Here is a 22,898-nt window from a genome sequence, read left to right on the forward strand (position 1 = left end):
CAAGTATGAACATGTGAGCATGACCTAGCAGGTAGTACTAGAAGTTTACATTGTACATGAATATGAGCTATATTAATAGGTATTTAGTCAATAAGACCCCCAAAGTGATTTTCTCATTGTTTTCCAAATATTAGGGCAGTGATAAATCCAATATGGACTCTTATGGAATTTATTGAAGGAATGCAGGTATTTGATATAACTGAAGAACAGGAGTAGAAGATACCTGTAGGCCTTGGAAACCTCTAGAATTAGGGACTAGAACACTATCATGAGATACCAAAATGTATTTTCTGTCTCTTTCTTCTTTCTCTGACTTGCTTCTCTGCTTATCAGCTTATCATTTTCTTTCACTGAAGATTTGTGTCCTCCCAAGTCAGGGAATGTGGCACTTAACAGGTTCAAATCCTGTGTCTTTAACCATTAGAGATTTAATATTTTTTTCCTCAAGTTAGTGAAAAACTGTCAGTGAAGAACTTTGATTAGTTCAAATTGGGGTAGATGGCTACTGCCTAAACCAATCAATTATGGCCACAGGGGTGGGGTAATTTAAGAGTAGAACGTGATTGAATTTGGGGAAAAAATTTTTGCTACATGTTTGCTGATGTTCTGGGCACATTAAAACAGTATCTGTCTATTACAGCAAGATCTGGCCAAACAATATAGACTGTAAGGTATTATTAAATTTAGGTTTAGTCTCTGGGTTTTAAGATAAGAATGGAAGGCTAGAAAGAGTGCAGAGAATATAAACAGTTAATGAATGATATAGAAATAAATTATATGGGGATATAAGATGACAGCAGCTGAAAAGAAAACAAATTACTGTTTTTTTTCAAATTCTGTTTTTTTCAGTTCAGTTCTTAATCTTAACAATGTTAAGCATGTGTTTGTCTTGATAATGTTATGCATAGAAGAGATAGTATGAGTTGTTTACCTCCAGGAGAACAGATACAGAGTCAATGAACTAAAATTTCACCGAAGAACTGAGGCTTCAGATTTATAGAAGTATTAAATATCAAAACAGTTCTGGCTGTAAAGGTTTATTGAGTATTAGAAGTATTTTTGTGCTGTGAACAACTGTAAAACTGGTTATAACATGTGAAACAACTATTTTTAGGTATTAGAAAACAGGACAGACTTGTGATTATGGATAAAATGGAAAGATATGCAGAAACCTCAGAACTCATCTTGACATTCTCCTGGAAGCACTTTAAAAATTATTACAAAGAAGACTGGAACTCAGCATCTTGCCTGGCAGAGGAAGTCGAGTTTGTGTTCAGGACTTCTGGGGTGGTTGGAATTTATGGAATAGGGTACTGGAAAAAAGGGCTCTCCTTTAGACTTTTGCAAGGTGTTAAATTGTGTACAAATGTGGTAAGACTCCATAGTACCAAATAGTTACTGGCGTTCTGTAAGTCAAAGGAGGTCTTATAGTCTGTGAAATATTGCAGTTTGGAACCAGCCAGAATGTAGGCGATAACACCTGAGGCATTCAGTTGAGACATCCAAAAGATCACACCACCAGAGGAGGAGTCCTAGAGCCCTGGGATAGGTGCTACTCTTGAGCCACCCTAACAAAGCCTGAATCCAAGCTTTGACAGGGTCAGTTTTAAAGCCCCCGTAAATTAAATGTGGGTATAAATTAGCATGATACAGATTCTCAACATTGTATCCACAGTGCCTAGCATATAATGTAAAATTACAGGAAATTTTAAAAAGCAGGAAAATGTGAACCATAACCAAAAGAGAAAAAAAGGTTAATAAAACTAGACTCAGAAATGATGCAAATGTTGAAATTAATAAGTAGGGAATTTAAAATAGCTGTTATAAATGTGTTGAAGGATTTGAAGTAAGGAAAACAGAAGAGTAACTCGATAGATAAATGGAAACAATAAAATCAGAAGACTGATGGCATCAACGGTTGGTGAGGATGTGGAGCATCTAGAACCCTTGAACATTATGAATGAGATTAGGAACTGATATAATCAGCTTGGAAAACTGTTTAGCCATTTCTAATAAATATACACCTACCCTTTGACCCTTCAATTCCACCCCTAGGCATTCATGCAAGAGAAAGGAAAAGTATGAGTCATATCATGGACTTATGACTTATACAAGATATGATATGACTTATACAAGAATGTCCATAATATTAGGTTGATGAAAAAGTAATTATGGTTTCAGACTGTGAATTTTAAATCATTATATTAATTGCTTTTGCCATGAAAATCCAAAATTGGAAACAACCCAGATATCACACAACATCATAAAGAATGAACAATATGCCATGTATACAACAGAACACCTACTCATCAATAAGGAGGATTGAGCCACTGAAAGAGTCAGCCTTGGTTAATCGCAAAAATGTTTTGCTTTGTGAAAGAAGCGTTGCACACAAAAATAAATACTGTATGATTCCCATATATGAAGTTCTAAAATAGGTAAAACTAACTTATGATTGAAAGAAAAAAAGAAAAATGGTTTTATGGTTGGGTGAGTAGGAGGAACTGACCAGGAAGATAAGGGAACTTGCTGGGTCGTAGAAATATGCTAAATCTTGAGAGGGGTTTGGGTTATCAGGATGTAAGTATTTGTCAGAAGACATCAAACTATATGTTAAAACATATGCCTTTCACTGTAGCTCAGTAAGATAGGAAAAGTTATTTAAAAACCAAACAAGCAAACTGGCCAGCATAAAAAGTCCCTTCTGTATGGACTTCAAGTGAGAGGAAATCTTTTCACATCCAGTCCCATGTGGTAGAACTTGCTAGAAGGCAAAGCCAAGACTTTTCAATGCCTACCAGATAGCAATGACTAACTTCTCTTTCACCTCTGGTTTAATTCTTTGGGTTCCTTCGTGATTGTGTGTTAATCAAACAAGTGAGGGCCAAGATCTGAGGAACAAAATGTCTAGTGACTCAGAAACCAGAGCCCCTCCTTCTGACAAATACTGGCAGGATTGGGGAGATAAAGACTCTAACAAGAACATCCTTGTTTAATCAGGTGATCTGGTGCTAGTGAAATGCGCTATGAAGCACCACAAGAACCAAAGAGGTGAAATGGCAAACTCCTTGAAAGTTAATTCGCGAAACAACGCTGGTGCAGAAGAGAGGTTCATTGAAACTGACCAAGAACCCACACATTTCATTTTAATCATACTTTTGTGTCTGTTCCAGCTGTTTTACTGGAGTTGCTGAAATAGTATAAAATGACTGGTGTTCAATTCCTCGTGGGTCCTCTCTCTGGCAGAAATATTATGAGTGGTAAAAGGCCCAAGAATTGGATGGTGGAAAAGGGAGAAAAAAACATGTTTTCCTACTGTGGATAAAATGCCCCTGAATCAACACCAAAGAGCAGGGTCATCCCTGCATTGATGCCCGAGAAGAGTGGACAATTCCCAGGGTTCCAGGGCAGAGGGGAGAGAGAAGATGTCCCAGATAGGCAAAGACCCTTAATCAGCAAAGCCTGTGGAAGGGCCTGGGAGAATGGGCATCTTTATGTTGGAGTGTGTGCAGGGCCCTGATCTCTGGCTTCAGAGATAAAATATCCCCTTAGACTATGGTTGTGCAAGCCCGAGGAAGAGAGGGGTTTGCTAAACAGTAGGAACTCCCTTGGGTCAGAACAGGTTCGTGGTCCTCTGGTCTACCGCAGATTGATTTCTTTCATTTATATATGTCTATTTATTTATTTATTTGGCTGTGGCGAGGCTGAATTGTGTCACGTGGGGTCTTTGATCTTTTGTTGCACCATGTGGAATCTTTAGTGGAATCCCACATGTGGCATGTTCCTTCACTAGGGATCAAAGCCAGGTCCCCAGCATTGGCAGCACAGAGTCCTAACCACTGATTCACGAGGGAAGTCCCCCAGATTGATTTCTGATCTGGTTCTGATTGTGCTTTATGAATTAGAACTAACCAGTCCTCACTGAGGAGTCTGTAAACATTGGCACCAGATCACCTATTTGTTAAGCACTTCCCTGGTGGCTCAGACGGTAAAGCCTCTGTCTACAATGAGGGAGACCTGGGTTCGATCCCTGGGTCGGGAAGATTCCCTGGAGAAGACAACGGCAACCCCCTCCAGTACTCTTGCCTGGAAAATCCCATGGATGGAGGAGCTTGGTGCAGGCTACTGCTCATGGGGTCGCAAACAGTCGGGCACGACTCAGCGACTTCACTTTCACTTCACTTTCCCATAAGTCCTGATGACAACTGGAAGACCTCACCATTGACTGCTGAAATTAGAAATGTCTTCAAAAGTTATTTAGTAGCTTGCAGACCTGCCCCTTCCTTAGCAAGGAATAAACTAAGTGGTCTAAAGCAATCTAAGCAAACTTGAGTGACCATCATACTTTTGGAGAGATTTTTAAAAATATAAATTATATGTCCATCCCTGAATATTTTGATGGAATAGATAAGAGATAAGACCTTGGGATTTATTTTGAGGGAGGTCATTTGGTTTATTTTTTTGTTTTGTCTTATTTTTAAGCTATTTTCACTTGAAATGTGAGTCAGATTTAATATATTCACTTGCTTCTGGATAAGTCTGAACATACTCATCCTAGGATAGAAAACCTTTTTTTTTTTTTTTGCCCTGAAACTCTCCATTACCATTAAGGCCACCTCACTAGAAAAACAAAACAAAGTCACCCACTAAAGCTGAAAATTTGACCTGGTGTGGATTTTTTTCATTATGTTATCTTCTCTCAGAATGACAAATTATTATGCAAATACGAGTGAAGGGAAATTGAAGTCTTCACTACCTTAACACAGATAGATCTTTCCTATGATTTCCACAGGTGACCAGGTGTGTGGGAAGGTGGGAGGTAAAGATTTTTCATTTCCTCACTAAGTGAGGAAAGCCTTGAAGTGCTTCCTGCTTTTCCGTCTGCTCTAGACTTATCCAGAATGGCTATGGGATCATAATTTTACCTGACTCATGAGCATGAATCAGGGTCACAGTTGCCAGCTGGTGCCTAGGAGGGGACAAAGATGAAATAATGATATTGACCCTGCTGTGACCAAACTCTTAATCAAGCATCTGAAGCCAAACCTTGCCAACGTTCAGTCCCGTCTTTGCTGATGTCTTGTACATTTTGGGGTCTGAATTTGTTTGAAAGTGGATGAGCCAGCATCCCTGTGACGGATCTGGGAAGCCCTAGAGTCATGGCTTTCTTGTAATCAGATGGCCTTCCGTATGGTTCCTTGGCTTCTAAAGTAGTCTGGGAAGGTTGACGAGGAAGGAAATTGAGAGTTAAGATGCTCATGCTGGCAAAGTGTGGGAGGAAAATTAACTTCAAGTAACTGAGCTTCCTGAATTACAGCAAAATTGGGCAAAACCAGCCTTTATTTCATGCTCTGATATGACCTCACTGTAGCAGCAAGCATGCATACATGCCCACGTACACATTCACACACCCACTCACACACTCTCCAGCATTCCCTTGGTAGCAATGCAATTAGGGAAAAGGTGCAAAAAGAAATTAAGGTTCTAGGCTCTTTAGAAATGATCCACCTTGAAACGAGCCTTTAGGGCTCAGGTCGTAAGACACGACCACCTGCAGTTTTAAAAGATTACTGGGTGAGAGGTTGCTGCCTTCTTCTTTGTGTGGATAGACCATCTGCTTTTGCAGAATTTTAAAGATCAGAGTAAGGGCCCCTCCCCACTTTGGTATATTAGGTCCCCAACACTTTGACCCTGACCCATGTTTCCATACCTCCTATCTACAGGTGCTTTCTGATTCAACCCAGCTGGCTTCACAATCCTTTCCTGGATATACTTTGAACTCTCTCATCTCCAAGAGTAGAAACCATGTCTTCCCTCACCCAGAGTGTCTTTACCTCCACCTTAGTTTGTCAAGGTTTGACCCCCTCCTTCAAGACCCGCCTCACACGCCACCCCTCCATGAAAGTTAAGTCGTTTCTCCTAGTCAGATCGAGCCTTCCCCTTCCCCGACACTGCCTTGGTGTTTTGTTCGACCTTCCTCCAGGCCCTTGTGTTCTGTACCATGTTATAGCTGGAAGCTTCTGGACGGTTGCTAGAGTAGGACCTTGGTTATCTGCACCCCGCTCAGTACCAGGCACAGCTCTCTTAGGACAAAGATCCTGGACTTGTGGTGAGAGCATCTGAGCTTGGAGCACCGGCCCTGTCACTGCTGGTGATGTTATCTATGGGCCAGTTGTTCATCCAGGGTGACATTCAAAATGCTTACTAACTGGTACAGCACAGGCCCGTCTGTCCGCGCGGGTACCACTTAGACAGACAGGATCAGCCCTGTCCTTGTGCCTTTCTCATCTGCCAAGTGGCTGTGTCCCTGCCCACCTCAGTGGGTGTGATGGTCAGATGTCCCCGAGCATGTGGAAGAATTGTGTGATGGAAAGTGCTGAGTTCAGGTGTGTTTGTTTGGCTGTTTGATGGCGTTTTCAGTGCCATGTGGGGCTGGTGACCCTGCCCTTGGCATTCCCTCCTTCTCTGTTCTGCTCAGAGCAGACTTCAGAGCTGACCACAAGCTGCTGATCAGACACAAGCCAACGAAACCTTGGCATCAGCCTGTTAGATCTCACAAACACTTAGGCTATCAGCTTCTTCGGGCATCTTCCTTTGCCATTTCAGTCTCGAAAATGTCAGTTTTTCAGTGGATGATTTGGGAATTCTTTTCAAGATTGCAAGCCCAGGAAGCCTTTTTAAACTGTAGTCTAAGCTTTTCTCACTTGAGGAGGCTTGTTCTGTTGTACAGTGACTTTAAAGTTCAGAACCCGTAAAGATACCTGGGAATCTTGACTGTCACCAAGTCAAGGGGTTGCTGTGTTTAGATCTGTAAATGGAGTTAAGTGCCAGTGACATTAACACAGGTTGAACAAAGAGCCTGAATCTTAGGTCCTGCTTGGTCCTTATAGTTCCTTGATTTCTTGTGACCCTTTCTTCTAAAACCTGTGGTCATTCCCTTACCATCACCTCCTTGCATTCTCTCACATCTCCAAAACACAAACCCTCACTACATCTTTCTTCCAAAGACATTTAACTCTTCCTATAAGTACACAAGGAGATCCAACCAGTCCATTCTAAAGGAGGTCAGCCCTGGGTGTTCTTTGGAAGGAATGATGCTAAAGCAGAAACTACAGTACTTTGGCCACCTCATGCGAAGAGTTGACTCATTGGAAAAGAGTCTGATGCTGGGAAGGATTGAAGGCAGGACGAGAAGGGGACAACAGAGGATGAGATGGCTGGATGGCATCACCGACTCGATGGACGTGAGTCTGAGTGAACTCCAGGAGATGGTGATGGACAGGGAGGCCTGGCGTGCTGCGATTCATGGAGTCGCAAAGAGTTGGACACAACTGAGCGACTGAACTGAACTGATAAGTTCACAGCTACTGTTCCTGTTTATCATTGGCTACTAGTCAACATCTGTTCTTACACAGAGCAGTCCCCCCTTATCCAAGACTTCGCTTTTGGAAGTTTCAGTTACCCACAGTCAACCACAGCCTGAAAATATTAAATGGAATATTCCAAAAGTAAGCAATTTGTAGGTTTTATTTTCTTATTTTTATGTGACATTTTTAATATGTGCTTTATAACGTTTATTTACATATAGTTGATTTACAATATCTTTTTAATTTCAGGTATACAGCACAGTGAGTGAGTTATGAATCTACTTACATATATATGCATGTTCCTTGTCACATTCCTTTCCCTTATAGGTTATTACGAAAGACTGAGTACCGTTCCCTGTGCTATACAGTAAATTCTTGTTGTTTATGTATTTCATATATGGTGGTGTGTATCTGAGGTACATGTATCTTAATCCCAAATTCCTAATTTATCCCTCCTCCTGTTTCACTTTTGGTAACCGTATATTTGTTTTCTATCTGTGAGACTATTTCTGTTTTATAAGTAAGTTCATTTTGTATCTATTTTTTAGATTTCATATATGAGTGATATTATAGGATATTTGTCTTTCTCTGACTTAACTTTCATTTAGTATGATAATCTCAAGGTTTATTTATGTTGTTGTAGATGATGTTATTTCATTCTTTTTATGGCCAAGCAATATTCCATTGTGTGTGTGTGTGTGTGTGTGTGTGTGTGTACACACTACATCTTCTTTATCCATTCATCCATCAGTGAGCGTCTAGGTTGCTTGCATGTGCTGGCTGTTGTAAATAGTGCTTTGAACACTGAGGTGCATGTATCTTTTCAAATTAGAGCTTTCTCCAGATATATGCCCATGAGTGGGATTGCAGGATCATATGTAACTCTATTTTTAGTTTTTTAATTGCATGCCATTCCGAGTATGGTCATGAAATCTCACACTTTGTCCTGCTTTGTCCTGCCTGGGACATGAATCATCCGGCAGATCCACACTGTAGACTCTACCCAGTTGTTGGAATAGGAAAAAGCATATGTGGTATATTTAGGGTTTTGTACTATCTTTGCTTGCAGGCATCCACTGGGGGTGTTGGAACATGTCTACCGTGGATGTAGATAAGACTACTGCCGTGTGATTTGGGTGAAAGAAATGGCCCAGTTCTAGGCACAGCCCGAGACTGGAGACTCCAGGGAACTGACAGGAAGTCAAGAAACCCTTGTCCTTATCCCCAGAGGATCCTCATTTAGAAGGCAGTGCAGGTCTGCCAGAGACTACGGCCCCAGACTCAGAACATAGGGCTGAGTCCTATATTTATATTGATACAATATTATATTTCACATTATAAATATAATAGCACTATTGTATTCCTGGAGAAAGTAACCAGGACAATCATTTGTCGCCCCTTCCTGCCCCTTCCTAACTGTGAGACCACCGATGGATCATTTTTGCCGTCCTCGAGTCCGTTTCTTCGCATGAAACGGAGCAGCGTGAGTGTGGCGAAAACTAGAACGCTTGTGTCACGGCTGCTCTGTGCGTGCCTCAGGCTGTCAGCTACCAGTGTTGTGGCTGGACCAGCCTGTGTGGTTCTTATTATGAGTACAAGATACTGTGCAGTAATAGTCATCAGGAAACTTTGAAAAAATAAAAGTTTATTGCTTACAAGACCTGGAAATTATACAGCATGCCAGAGGCAGTCCACACAGCAAGGTAGGGGGGAGGGAGAGAGGAGGGGAAGGGAGAGGGAAGGAAGGAAAGAAAAAGAGGAGCAAGAGGCCAGGGGTTCTGCATTTATTGGGATTGAGGGTGGGGGCAGGTCTCTCACTTCGTTGCTGAACTTTAAACATAAGGGCTGGAGTTTAAAGCAGGATGAAAGGGAAAAACAAGTAGCTCAATGGTCAGTTGTTGAAATCAACCACAGTCTCTAAAACCAAGGAGCCTGGGGTGGAGAGCCAGTCGGCAGCCTGGCTTTTTATCTAGTCTTGTGGCTGGCAGTGCATTTATTTGCGAGATAGCCATCTTCCAAGGTCACCTCTTTGAAATGGACGCCTCAGCAATCAAAGCTTAGGTCAGGCACTTGTACTACAAAAAAGAAAAAAAAAAAAAAAAAAAAACAACGATCAGAGCTTACACTGCAATAGCCTAGCCCACCCACAGGCGTAGGGGATGCTCAGCTACTTTCCCACGTAGACTGGCACCAGAAACCCTCCAGAGCTGAGACAGAAAGGAGGTGCCTTTAATCTTCACGACCCAGAGTGACTGACAGGAGGATACAGCGGCAAGGGTGGGGCTGAGTCGAAGACCATCACCACTTGTAAGTCACTGTGTGCCTTTAAGCAGCTCGCCTCACCTTTCTCTGTTTCTTTATCTATCAAATAATAAAGATAATACTCATCCCGCAGAGTTAGTGTGAGATGAGCCAACCTGTGAGGAGAGAAAGCGCTCATAAATGTACGCTGTTAGGACGTCAGCAGTGCGGTGAAGCCTTGGGCACTACGTGACGACTGTCAGGCAGCGTAGGCATTTGTGACCTTCCAGTCACCCAGATATCACAGTGGTTTGGACTTAGTTCAGGACCTTGTTTTTCCCCAAAAAGATATCAAAGCGCTTTCCTTATCTTGACGGATCTCCTGATTATCTCTCTGCTGAGAGGGATGGAAGCAAGATGCTATCAAGCTCTTCCTCTGCAAGTGCGCACGTGGAGGCTCGGAGATGACAGAGCTCTCCCAGGGCCGGGAGCTGGGTGCAGATCCCAGGACTGCTGCTTAGGAGCTGAACTCCAGCAAGTGACCTTACCCCGGTTTCTTCATCTATCAGATGACAGTACCACCTGTCTCGCAGAGTTGACACATGTGAAGACTCTCGGGACAGTGCCTGGTACCCAGGAAACACTCCATGTGTGTTTTAACAACAAGAGAAACAGAGAGACAGTGAGCAAGGGAGAGAGAGTCAGGTGAGACTTTGAATGCAGTTCATCTGTTCCCATTAAATGTTTTTCCTCCAGCAGTACCAAACACCGCTCCTGGCTCTTGCGTGTTCAATTGACACCCGCCCTGAGAGTTTCAGTGTTGCGTCTTTGCTGTCTGTAAGTTGGTGGCACAGCCCTGCTTCTTGACTGGGGATGTGTGAAATGTTTTCTTATTTGGCTCTTGGCACCTGACTGAAGGGCAGTTTCTTGTTTTCCTTTGCTTCATTTGTAGTAAGAGGTTCCTTACCCACCTGTGAAGTTCTCTGTTTCAAAGTCATTCCTGGGTCCTCATGCAGATTTCCCTCCAGTACCTCAGTAAACCCTGAGAAATCCTTCTGAGACCTTGAGGGCCTGAGGGACAGGTTGCATTTAGAACCTAGAACTGGAAAGAAACTCAGACACCCCTGCTCCCTCGGCCATGGATGGGGACCATGCTAAGAGGAGACCATGCCCCATCTCATGGGCACGGACAGTGTGACCAACCGCTGTGGATCCCTCTTTCAGTTTTGGTTATAAAGAAGTATTTCATGAAAAATCGTTGTCCTGCTCTGGAATAACCAAAGCCTAACAGGAGCAAAGAGAAAAACAAAATATGTTCCAAATCCAGCAAGAGAAATAAGGATAGTCACCACTGTTACAGTGGTTAATGGATTACTAAGCATTTTTCTATATTTAATCAAAGGTAACCTAATCCTAACTAGAACCAACGGAAGGGTGAGGAGGCTTTCAGAATAACTTCTATCTGATTACAGAAGGCTTTGCTCAGTTCTCTTGATTACATGGTGGTGCGATGATGGTTTTTGTCCAGGACTGTTCACTGCAGAGAATTATGAGCCAAGGACAGTTTCTATGGTGAAAGCAGAGTTTGCAGTGAGACTGTGTTGTCAGCCCCGTTGTGGTACACTGGAATGAGGTTATCTAGGTGGCTGTTAGGATCAAGTCAATATTGAGAAAAACTTTCTGAAGAAGGCTGAGTTCGTGGCTATCCAGTAAGTCTCAGGCCTTGTGTTATTTCACTGAGTCAATGTTTGGAACATTCCAAGTTGCTTCTTAATACCTATTCAGCCTGTCAACAAACATGCCCCCAAAAAGGCCCAGGGTTTAGCAGACAAGACTGCAGCAATACGAGTGCGCTCCAGTGAGCAAGAGGAGCGCACAGTGCGCCCTGCCCCAGATTCCTCTGTGTCGTGTCTTTGTCTTGGGTCCATCCCCTCTCTGGCTGGCCTGCCTCCAGCCATCTGTGGGCAGCTCTCTGTATCCTCCTTGGGAAGCTGAGCTGGGGCCCTACTGCCGCCCACTCCCCGCCAGGCACATTCCTGTCGGGGGACAGTCACGCCGTGAGCCAAGTAGGCTGCGTTGACAGCAGCTCACCAAGGACTCAAATCCCAGCGTCTCTACCTAGCCAGATAATCCGATTTTCCCCAGGGACTTGGATGTTCCCTGGAGGAACAGCCACCCACCCAGGGAATTCAGTTGGCGCTGTCTTCCAAAGCGGCTTTTAGAATGTGCGGTCACAGCTTCGTCCAAGAGTCCCAACACGGGCCCGCCCAGCGCCGGTCACGCATCTTTCCACCGCTTGCCTGTTAGTGCCCGTGCAGCCTCCCCACGCCCACACCCAAGACTGTCTCCAGTTTGCAGAAGCAAAGAGGGCAGCTTCCCTCACTTTTCTCAGACCCCTCATTCTTGAGACCTGACGGTCCGGATGGAGGCTGCAGTCCCCAGGGAAGGCCATCGGCTGGCTCAGTCAAGGCAATAGAGCTAAAAGCTCTTTTCCACTTCAGGCGATTTTGTGCGCATGGTTAGACATTTATAGATTGCAGTCGCTCATCCAAGAAATCTAGGTCATCCTTTACATAGAGCTTCATGCTTCGAAGAAGAGCCATGCCCAGGGAGGACCGTCCCCGGGGCTGACTGGTTTGGCTAAGGGAGTGGAGAGTCTGTTGCAAGAGGAGAGAGGGGTGGGCCACATGGGGGCTGTGAGCTCTCAGGGGACTGGGCATTTTCACCTGTGCAGCCACTGGCCACAGGCTCTCCAGGGTCTGGTCATCCTAGCCAAATGGTGCCCATGATAGCCCTCGTGTTGTCAGGACAGGCGGCGGGTTTAAGGGTTCTCCAGCTTCTGGGGGTGTCAGGGGCAGCTGTGTGTGCACGTGTTGTGCATGTGCATGTATTGTGCATGTACACGGATGGGTGTGTATAGCCAGATGGTAGGCAACTTGAACGCCCTCTCCACCTCCTGCTCCCCAGCCCTGACGGTGAATAAATCAAAAAACCCATGGGAAGCAAATACAGTCCCTTTCCTTTACAACGTGCCTCCAGGTCGGCCTATCTGGGACTGTAGTTGAGAGAAGCCTGATTAGATGAAATTAAGGATCCAGTGAGCCAGGTTTTCCTGTCCTCTGTATCCTTGGCTTTGACTGTCAGCAGCCCCACTGAGAAGACATGAGCCCACCCAGCCCTTTCCCACTTGGGTGGGATGCTGCTTGAAGGGTTGTTGCAAAAGTGTGAAATTTCAGGTCATGGTTAAATGGAGGCCTTGTATTGTCCTGCATCATGGTGTCCTCCAGTCAGTGCAAATAAGTAATTAAAACCTACTTGTAACCAAGGTCTTCAGAGCTCCTGGACAGTGTATTGGGCCAAGGAATGGAAAATATTCCATCTAGACCTACATTTTCTCAGTCATGTGGTCTGGGTACTCACTATGGGTCTGGGTATGATGTACCAAGTTACCCCAGAGGGACCCAGAACAAGGCGTGGGCAGCTGGGCACTTCCCTTGTCCCAAATTCCCACTCTACATTAAAATGCTCATCCTTGGGTGAGAACTGTAAGCACTCCAAGAAGTCACTGTTAGAATGAAGACATCTAAAAGGGTGCTCCCGTATGTCTTGCTCTCCTCCCAGGGCCTGCAGTGATACAGATTAACTGGTCAGTTAATCCCAGGCAAGCCCAGAGGGCACGAGATCAGGATTGAGGAGGAAAGTGAATTTGGGAGCACTGGGAACGAGATGCCCAGGTAGGAAGGAAGCTGACCCCAGGTCCATGGGTGCGAGTGGCAGCCATGGCATCTGGGAGCAGCTGCACCCAGCCTGAGAGCCAACTGCCAGCCTCTTCTCCCAGCTCCCCACTCTGACTTCATACTGGTGGCTTGGCGTTAGCCATAGTGGGAGCATTAACACCACAGAAATCTGCAAACACTGCAAATCAGAGTCCCCCTCACTCTCCAAGGAGAGCTGCTGTTTAAACAGTGCATCCCCAGCAGCAGCCACGCTGGTTAGCACACCTGCCCTGTGAAGTGAGACTCCGTTCTTAGCAAATCACTTACTTTCTCTTAATTGTAGCCTTCCCACAAATCTGGAGGGGCTGAGGACCAGAAACAAAGATTAAGGTGGCACTGATACATGTCGTAAGCTGCTCAGGTAGTAGGAGCTCTGAGGGTTCAGCATATGTGCGTGCCACCACACTCTTCTTCACGTCCACTTCCTGCCCCAGCTGCAGCTGTGGGCTCTACAACATCAACCCACCAAGCAAACAACACACCGGTAAACTTGTTTTCAGCTTGCCAGTTTCTCTACACTCTCCAGGCAGGATTTGATGGGTATAACAGTCTTGCTGTCAAGGAGGGTTCATTTCTTTGGAACATGTATCGCCTTGTAGTCCCTTCAGAACTCTGGGTGTGCCTGGCAGGTTCTATGTGGAGCAGCCTCTTCTGTTTCTGGACTTACTGATCTGCATGAGCAGAGGCAGTCCTGCTCTAGGCTCTAGATCTAACCCTGCCCCCCAGCTTTCTGATACAAGCTTTCCCATTACCATCTTCTGGCCTCTGGTTTCAGCACACCTGGTGTTGGCTTCCCTGGTAGCTCAGCTGGTAAAGAATCCATCTGCAATGCGGGATACCTGGGTTCGATCCCTGGGTTGGCAAGATGCCCTGGAGGAGGGCATGGCAGCCCACTCCAATATTCTTGCCTGAAGAATCTCCATGGACAGAGGAGACTGGTGGGATATAGTCCATGGGGTCGCAAAGAGTCAGATATGACTGAGCAACTAAGCCCAGCGCCCCGCCCCCACCCAGTGTTGACAGCTTTCTTACCCTCAGGATACCAATTTCTGACTTTCTGCCTTTGAAAGTGAATGTCGCTCAGTCGTGTCCAACTCTTTGCAACCCCTTGAACTGTAGCCTGCCAAGTTCCTCAGTTGATGGAATTCTCCAGGCCAGAATACTGGAATGGGTAGCCGTTCTTGTCTCCAGGGGATCTTCCCAACCCAGGGATGAAACCCAGGTCTCCTGCATTGCAGGCGGATTCTTACCATCTGAGCCACCAGGGAAGCCCAAGAATATTGGAGTGGGTAGCCTATCCCTTCTCCATGGGATCTTCTCCACCCAGGAATCGAACCAGGGTTTCCTGCATTGCAGGCAGATTTTTTACCAACTGAGCTACCAAACCCTTTCACACTCAAGAGATTTCCATGGTAACCAAAACAGAGGGGGAAAAGAGACTCTGCTCTGGAGTTTCTGTGGTGTGGATATGTTCTATGTCCGTCTTGCAATGAGTCATTCCCACCTCACCCCCCAGATAAGCCGTCACGTAGGAAAGTCGCCCCCATCCCTTGTCAGCAAGAAGTGGGGCCTAGAATGCAGCCCTTTGCTGGTTTTTTGTTCTCACAGGAGTCTCATCACCAGGGAGAAGATAGTCACCCTGGGAGGCAAACAGCTTATTTAAGATTAAACCACAGAAAGGAAGAACAGCTTCCACAGGCCAACCGAGAGGCAGAGGGCTGGACCAGATGGCCTCTTGAAATGTTGGGTCACCTCACTTCAGATATCAAGAGATGCTTCCCAAGTTACCACGAATGGATAGGGTTTCTTCTTCCCCAGAACTTTACCACCAATTCAGCATGGTCTCACGGGTTTCACCTCTAGCATAGACCGCCTGAGATGATGTTCAAGTATCTTGAGTGTGTGTCTTATTTCCCCACTAGATTTTGGGCTCCTCGGGGACAAGGGTTTTCTTGTAGCTCCTCATACCTCCTTTGGTACCTAGGACCATACCTTGCACTGAGTCAGTTAATGATAAAATGTTTTTAATTGAAACAGAGTGAAAAGTTGCTCTGTAGAGTAGTTAGAGAGTTGTGTCCTGTCATTGGAAGGGTACAGGTAGGGCCTGTTACCTGTGATGCCTTTATTGGAGGGGGTCGTGCATCAGTTAGAAGGTTGAGATGGAAGGTAGCTAGAGTCATTTCCACCCTGAGATGCTTGGATCCCATGAAGCGTGGCTGCTGCCAGCGCTGAATCGAAGGATGGAAACCCCGTTTTTGGCTCACAGAGAGATGTCTCTAGAAGCCACATGGCTTTCCTGTTTGTTCTGTGGAGCAGATGGACCACAGGTCGGGTGGGTCTTTGACTAGCAGCGCACATTGCTCCTCAGGTCGCGTGATGGAGTACATAAGGTTGACATTTTATGTCCCACTGAGGTTAACCTTTTAGAGCAGGCTTCCTCTGAAGTAGAAGGAGAAGCAGATGGAAATGAGAAAATATGCACATTTTATTATGCATTGCACATTTCACTTATTAGAATTTTTAGTATGACACCCTGTGTTTTTCAAAAGCCTAAGGCTGCAAACAAAATTAAATTATTCACTGAAATATTTAAATCAGCTTACAGCAGTTATACCAAACTATCAAAATAAAATCCAGAAGACTGGGAGGTGATCCCCTGGATCACCCACTTTGAGATCTGCCTTTCAGAGGGAGGTTCTTCCCCTCAAGAAGGAAGAAGCGCTGCTCTCTGAGATGAGGACAGGAGGCGAGTGCCTCCTTGATGCAGTCATACAGATGCTGAAGGTCGCATCAGGGAGAGGCAGTGGTGGGAACAAGGGCAAATGCAAACACCAGGACGTTCTCCTGTGGAAAAGGGGGCACAGAGGAGCGGGGTGTCGGCTGAGATGCCGAGACGCACCTTCCCTCCTCCATCTCTGCCTCCCTTTGCTGGATGAGTCACTCCGTCCCGGCCTTACCATTTGCCAGCCCGCCCTCCCACAGAACATGTGAGGATTAACATGCCCAAAGTGTGGGGGGCGGGGGCATCACAGAACCCTGGGGAAGAGGAGAGTGCAAGGTAAAAGTGGAGAGTGACTATGTGAGTCTTAGGCACAGCACCCTTCTTATTTTAAAGGCAACCTGAATGATCAGAGTCCATCCACCAAGGCATATAGGAGAGTTTTTCAGAAATCGTCAGATGCAAAAAGCTGTCCTTTCAAATGTGCATTAATTGGTTCCAATCCAATATGCCAGTGGCATCTCTTAGTCTTGTAGCCCTCGGGACTGGAAGAGATCATAAAGCTTATCTACTTTAGCCGTTTCCGCTTTTTCATACTTGAATTCCCTGTTCTGACAAACGGTTGTGCAGTGTCATGGAGAGCTGGGGATCTGGAATCAAACCAACCAGCAGCCAGATCCTAGCTCCTCCACCCGTTGTCTCTTTGACCCAGACAGAACAAAGGAACTCATCTCTCTGTGTGTTGATTTTCTCAGCTATAAATTATAAGCAGGACCAACACCATTAGACGTGTTGTGCGAATTAGAAGTAAAATTGTTAAAGTACTTAGCAGAGTCCCTTGTACTGAGTAGGACTTCAGAGCTCAGACAGTTAAGTATCTGCCTGTAATGCAGGAGACCCAGGATCGATCTCTGGGTCAGGAAGATCCCCTGGAGAAGGAAATAGCAACTTACTCCAGTATTCTTGCCTGGAGAATTCCAGGAACAGAGAAGCCTGGCTGGCTACAGTGCGTACAGTCCATGGTGTCACAAAGAGTTGGACACAAGTGAGTGACTAACACTTTTACTTTCATTTCAGTAAATAGCAGCTGCTAAGCCAGATGCAGTGATGTGGTTAAATGTCCTGGCCCACCTCCTCTTGATTGCATCTGTGAGAGGAATGGCTCCACTGTTGGGCAGGCTTCAGGGTTAGAACTTTTCTACCCTGTTCTCCTTCCTGTCATTTTTTCCTATTCATCCTCTCTGGTTCCACAGTTTGTGGCCCTATAGAAGTCTAAACCTCCACCTACACATAGCATTACAAATATTTGAAGATAATGTTAATATCGCTCCTGAGTCTTCTCCATGATAAACCTATTTGGGTCCCTGAATCTTTCTGTATCTTTCTATATGTTTTGATCTGACTCAGGACACGTCTAAGCCCCTTTCCCTAATACGTGAGAGTCCTTGCAAAGATGCTTGCCAACCACAAAGAACAGTTGAGAGAACCAGGTTTAGATTCTGTCCATACTGAGTGCGTCTGCGATTGTGTCCGTGACTCCTGTGAACATTCTGATGCACGCCCTACAAATACATTTCAGACCTTCCCGCTTTGTGCCATGATGTATGGGGATAGGAGCACTCTTGCTTCTGTGAGGAGAGGTGCATTATAACAGCTATAACAGCTACAGTCAGATGCCGAATTGAAAACTTACATTCCATAATTGTGGCAGAGTGGATTGCTGTCCCCTCCTCCAGTTTTTTGCCTTCTCCATGTCAGTGATCTTGTCCATGTGACTTTGAGGTTCCTGCCCTTTGCCTGGAGGTTCAGCAGTGACTTTCTTGGACCAGCAGAATAAAGAGGAAGTGACAGCGTGCCCGCTCCAAGGCTAGGATAGAGGCCTTGGACAGTTCCAGTTACCCTACAGCACCCTGCCGTCACCATGAAAACACCATGGCTAGCCCACTGGTCCAGGGAAGCTGGGGGCATGCAGGGGAGGAGCCCCAGCAAAGCCCAGCCAATATCAGCCGGCCCCCAGCCAACTTACAGACACTTGAGAAAATAAAAGATCACTGTTTTCTGTCACTGAATTTTGGGATGTTTTACAGAATTTTTGTGGCAGGAGATATATATTACAGAAATTATGTGGGCCAGAAAACAGAGAGTTAGCCGTACTAACCCTCTCTCACCAGAGGGTAAGTTTAGAACAAGTAATGAAAGATTTACAAAACTGTAACAAGCTAGATAAATACTTCTTAAAAATGATTTATCAAATTATAAGTGTTAATTGTAACTTTATAAGCTGTGGCCAAGAGGAAAATAAGTGTGTATATTATATATCATTGGGCATTCCCAGGTGGCTCAGTGGTAAAGAATTCTGCCTGCTAAGCAGGAGAAGCAGGTTAGATCTCTGGGTTGGGTGTATTCCCTGGAGAAGGAAATGGCAACCCACTCCAGTATTCTTGCCTGGGAAATCCCATGGACAGAGGAGCCTGGTGGACTACAGTCCTTGGGGTTGCAAAAGAGCTGAACACAACTTAGCAACTGAATAACAACCACAATTAAATATCATTAATGAAATAACTAATGAAAAAAGCAAACACAATATCCAAAGCAACATGAAAAGTTAAGGGGTCTCCTATTTGGTATAGTTCACTCATTTACTCTGTAAGTAACTGCATGTATCTGCACTGTTCTGGACCCTAGAGATATGGTTATGAAAAAAACAGACAAGGTCAGATCTCACGAAGCTTGTATTCTAGTGGAGACTCAGAAAATGAAAATTAAACACACAAAAAAGATAACTTCAGATCATTGGTAAGTGCTATGAAGAAACTCAGGCAGGGTCACGGCGAGAGAGGTAGTTTAAGGGTCACCATTCTGAGGAAGTGACATCGAAACTGAGACGTGAATGACGTGAATGGTCCAAGGGAGGAAAGGCCACATTGAAGGAAAGAACACATGCAAGTAGGAATAAGCTTGGCGCGTTTGAGGTATAGACGGGAGTACGGAGAAGAGTAATATGGTATGAAATGAAACGGAAGACTGAAAGGAACCAGAATGGGGAGAGCTCTGTGGCCTGCAGTCGGGAGTCGGTGCTTTATTGCAAGGGTAATGGGCTCCATTGAAGCATACTAAGTACATGACCTGATTTGTGGGTTTTAGGAGCTCACTCCTGGCTGCTTTGTGGAAAACAGATGGTGGGTAGGTGGATAACAGTGAAAACAGGGAGGTCAAGTAGGTCTCCACGGTGATGATTACAACTAGAATGGTGGCAAGGATGCGGGAACATGGAGAGGTTTGAGACCTGTTTTGAAAGTAGAATCAAGGCTCACTAATGGATTGGATATGAGGGAAAATGAGAAATAAAGGGTGACCCCTGGGTTTTCTGTTTGGATAAGTGAAAGGATGGTTGTGGTGCCATTTCTTGAGATGAGGAAGAATGGAGGAGAAGTGAACTGGGGAAGGGAGAGGTCAAGAATTTTGCTTGGATGAGTTAAGTCTGAACTTAGACATCTATAGGGATTCACCAAGTAAGGCTGAAGATGTCTGTTGGGCAGTCACAAGCATATCAGTGGTATTTTATCCCAAAGGACTATAGATGAATTTCCCTGCCTAGAAGAAATAAATTAATTTTTTAAATTTAAAACTTAAGTTTTAATTTTCAAAAATTGTTAGAAAAGGAAAAGAAGTGGGAGGACTAAGCCACAGCATGGTGACATTTAAGAGCTCAGCAAAGGAACAGGAGACTGAACAAGAGCCACAGAGAGAAGCTGAGAGAGTGTGATGCTGAGGAAGCCAAGAGGAGAGAGTGTTCAGGAAGGAGGACAGAGCTGTCAGCTTGGGTTGGGTTGGATTGAATGCAACTTGAGTCATGGAGTAAGATGAGGACAGAGGAATGAACTCTTGGATATAGCGATATGGACCTGATCAGTGACCCTGAAAATAAAAGATTTAGTGGGATAATGGAAGTAGAAGTCAAAAATGGAATGGTTGAAAGGGGGTGGGAGATGAGAAATAGATGACAGTGAAGTTTTACTGAAAGGGGGAGCAAAACTGAGAGATGGCTAGAGTGGACAAGGGTTTCAGGTTTTGCTTTATTTCATTTTGTTTCAAATAGGAGGTTCTGGTGCATATTTAAATGCCAATGGAAGTAAACCAGGAGAGAGAAAAGTTGATATTGGAGAGAGAAAGTGGACAAAGATGGTGTCACTGTCCTTAAGAAAAAGATCCTCAGAGCTCAGTGGAGGCATTGGCTTCTGAAGTGCTTTCCATGGTAACAGAGGAAGGCAAGAAGTAAGGGTAACAGAATGCAGGTGAACTGGTGGATGTGGTGAGGAGAAGGGGAGTGATCTCGTCAGGGTTCCTTATGTTTTCACAAGTAGTTAATGAACTATGTAGTCATTGTAGTCAATGAACTATGACTTTAGATCATCATTTGAAGATGAGCCAAGACTTCTGAATTCTGAGCCCAGATGGACTGTCTTTCATTTACAATTTGGTGCACTTAGAAAGAATGAAAGTGACAACCCCTTTTGTATAATGTGCTTTAAGGAGCAAAAAATGATTTTAAAAAAACACAATTCATGTATATTCTTTAATTTGATATTTTCCACTGAATCATTAAAGTTCCCAAGAGGGAACAGAATTCACAATGGTTTAAGTGAAGACACGTTAATGAAGGGGCACTAGTTACAGAGAGTGGAGTGGAGATACTGGACCCAGATACCCAGAGACTGTCGACAGCCAAAGGGTGCTACCATCCTTAGGACTAAAGTCAAGGGAGAAGAATAGTTTTAGATCCCAGTGAGAGCTGGAGCCCTGAAAGAGGGGCCAAACAGTATTTATCATTTATCAAAGAGACCTGTAGCAACTGTCAGAAAAGTGTACCAAAGCAGAGAAGGAAGAAGAGAAATGTCCTGACTTCCCTCTCCTCCCATCTCTTGCTGATGCTTCCCAATGGCTGAACCCAACTATAGATTAACTGGCAAGGGAACTGGCGATGCAATCCATGGTGGAGGACAGAGAATAGATGTCTGTGAACAACCAGCCCCTAACACTTCCTCCCACAAGTGTTAAAAGATTTTGAAAACCACTCTAGGGGGAATCTTTATACCCAGTACCAGTGTATGGAAAAAATCTTGTTGTCTGATACCAGTGGGATTTGGAAGCCCAATTAAGAAGCTACCCATGCTCTTTGATACAAATCATCATAGGTACTTGTAAACCCACCCAAAATCTCCCAAAGTCACATTTGCCCATAGTCTTCCTCCTTTATGCCCTTCCAGAGACGCGTTGCCCGTGAAACTAGGGAGACTTGCAATTTAGGTCCCCTCGCTGGTACCAGCCCTTCCAAGATCATGGGCCAGCCCTAGAAATGCATTCATATGGTCATATGTTTTTGTGCAGTTTACAAAAGCAAGGCATGTTAACTGTGGTCTATTAAGACTATAACTCGTTTCACTGGGATCCTAGAAGCAACTTCTCCCTCCCCCCACCACATGCCCTTTGGGAGCCACAAACCTGGATCTGCTTCCGCTTTCAGCAGACTCGTGTCCCTGTGCAAATGGTACCACTTCCCCACGACCCTGCCGCCTTCTGGCGGGGTGATTAATGAGCATCAAAACAGGCATTTGGGGAAGGGGAGTATGTAGCAGGAGGATAAGAAAAGCAAGGAAGCGAGGGATGTGCCGTGCCGGAGGCCACGGAGGAGGCACTGTGCCGGCAGAGCCTGCTCTCTGCTCTCCTCCACAAGTGATGAGAGTTGGCAGGTGTCCCGTCGGGTAACTAATTCCTCAGATGCTGCTCTTTGTGTTTTCAGATGCAGACGGAAACCTGTGTCGAAGTAACCACCTGTTGCAAGTCATGCTGACCATGCACCGAATTCTCATTTCCTCTGCTGAACTGCTCCAAAAAGTTATCACTCTATATCCTTTAGCTCAGTGCCTGGCAGCAATCCGCAAATAGGATCGATTCAGAAGCATCTTGAAATTTGAATGATGCTTTCATTTTGGTTGGTTTGGCATGACCCTGAGTGGTGAATGGTTCGTGTGTCCTTTCAGGGAATGGCATGCGTGTCTGGGGATATGTGTTGTGTGTGCATATGTGTCTTCTGTTGGACAAGGCAGTGTTACTGATGCTGATTTTTCTGGGAAGAGGTCAAAGAGATTAACATGCAGACACGGTCTTCTTCGTTTGCTCTTGCTAGTGAAAAGTACTTTTCCCGAAGATTAATCAAAATTCATATTCATCGCATGCAAATTGACACGGGTGCTGCATTCTGGCTTTCCTGTCTAATTCTTCAACCTTCCCAGGTTTTGAAGAGAGCTTCCTGACACCAGGGCAGCTGGTGCCTTTCTGCTTTAGACTGAGGCACTGGCTGTGCCAAGCAAACCCTGATGGATTCTGACCTTCTTGGGGCTGTAAATTGAGTGGGGTGGGCAAAACGACTGCTTTCTCTCTTTCTGATGTCTGATGACACTGTGGGCTATAGGTGGGGTGAGACTGTTTAGCACCTTGAAGCCCAGGTCCTGGGCACTGAGTCATGCTGTAGAGCTCTTCTAATTCTTTACCACTCTCCCCAGCCCTCCCTTTTCATCTCATGGCACTCAGCAATAGCATAAAAGCCATCAGGACTGAATCCATTCCCTAAGCCTGCTTATAAACCTCTCAGAGAAGGCGTTTTCAGTGGCATTTCAGTGGCCTTTGGAGGAGTCCACGTAATGAGAGGTACAGGTAATAAATGGATGTCTAATCTACAGAGCATTCTAAAACCATACTAAAACTCCATGTACCAGCAGTTCTCAATAGTGTCAG

The 22,898-nt window shown here is 45.0% G+C and overlaps 1 protein-coding gene across 1 annotated transcript in view; it reads left to right on the forward strand.

Annotated features, from left to right (window-relative positions):
* Window positions 1–22,898, forward strand: part of RASGRP1 (RAS guanyl releasing protein 1) — a 77,470-nt gene that overhangs the window by 20,519 nt on the left and 34,053 nt on the right. Inside the window, exon 3 of the mRNA XM_018054476.1 lies at window positions 21,904–22,009. Within this exon, the coding sequence (XP_017909965.1) occupies window positions 21,904–22,009 (106 nt within the window). The remainder of the gene's footprint in view (window positions 1–21,903; window positions 22,010–22,898) is intronic.

The sequence above is a fragment of the Capra hircus genome, chromosome 10, assembly GCF_001704415.2.
Source record: "Capra hircus breed San Clemente chromosome 10, ASM170441v1, whole genome shotgun sequence".
Taxonomy (NCBI): Eukaryota; Metazoa; Chordata; class Mammalia; order Artiodactyla; family Bovidae; genus Capra; species Capra hircus.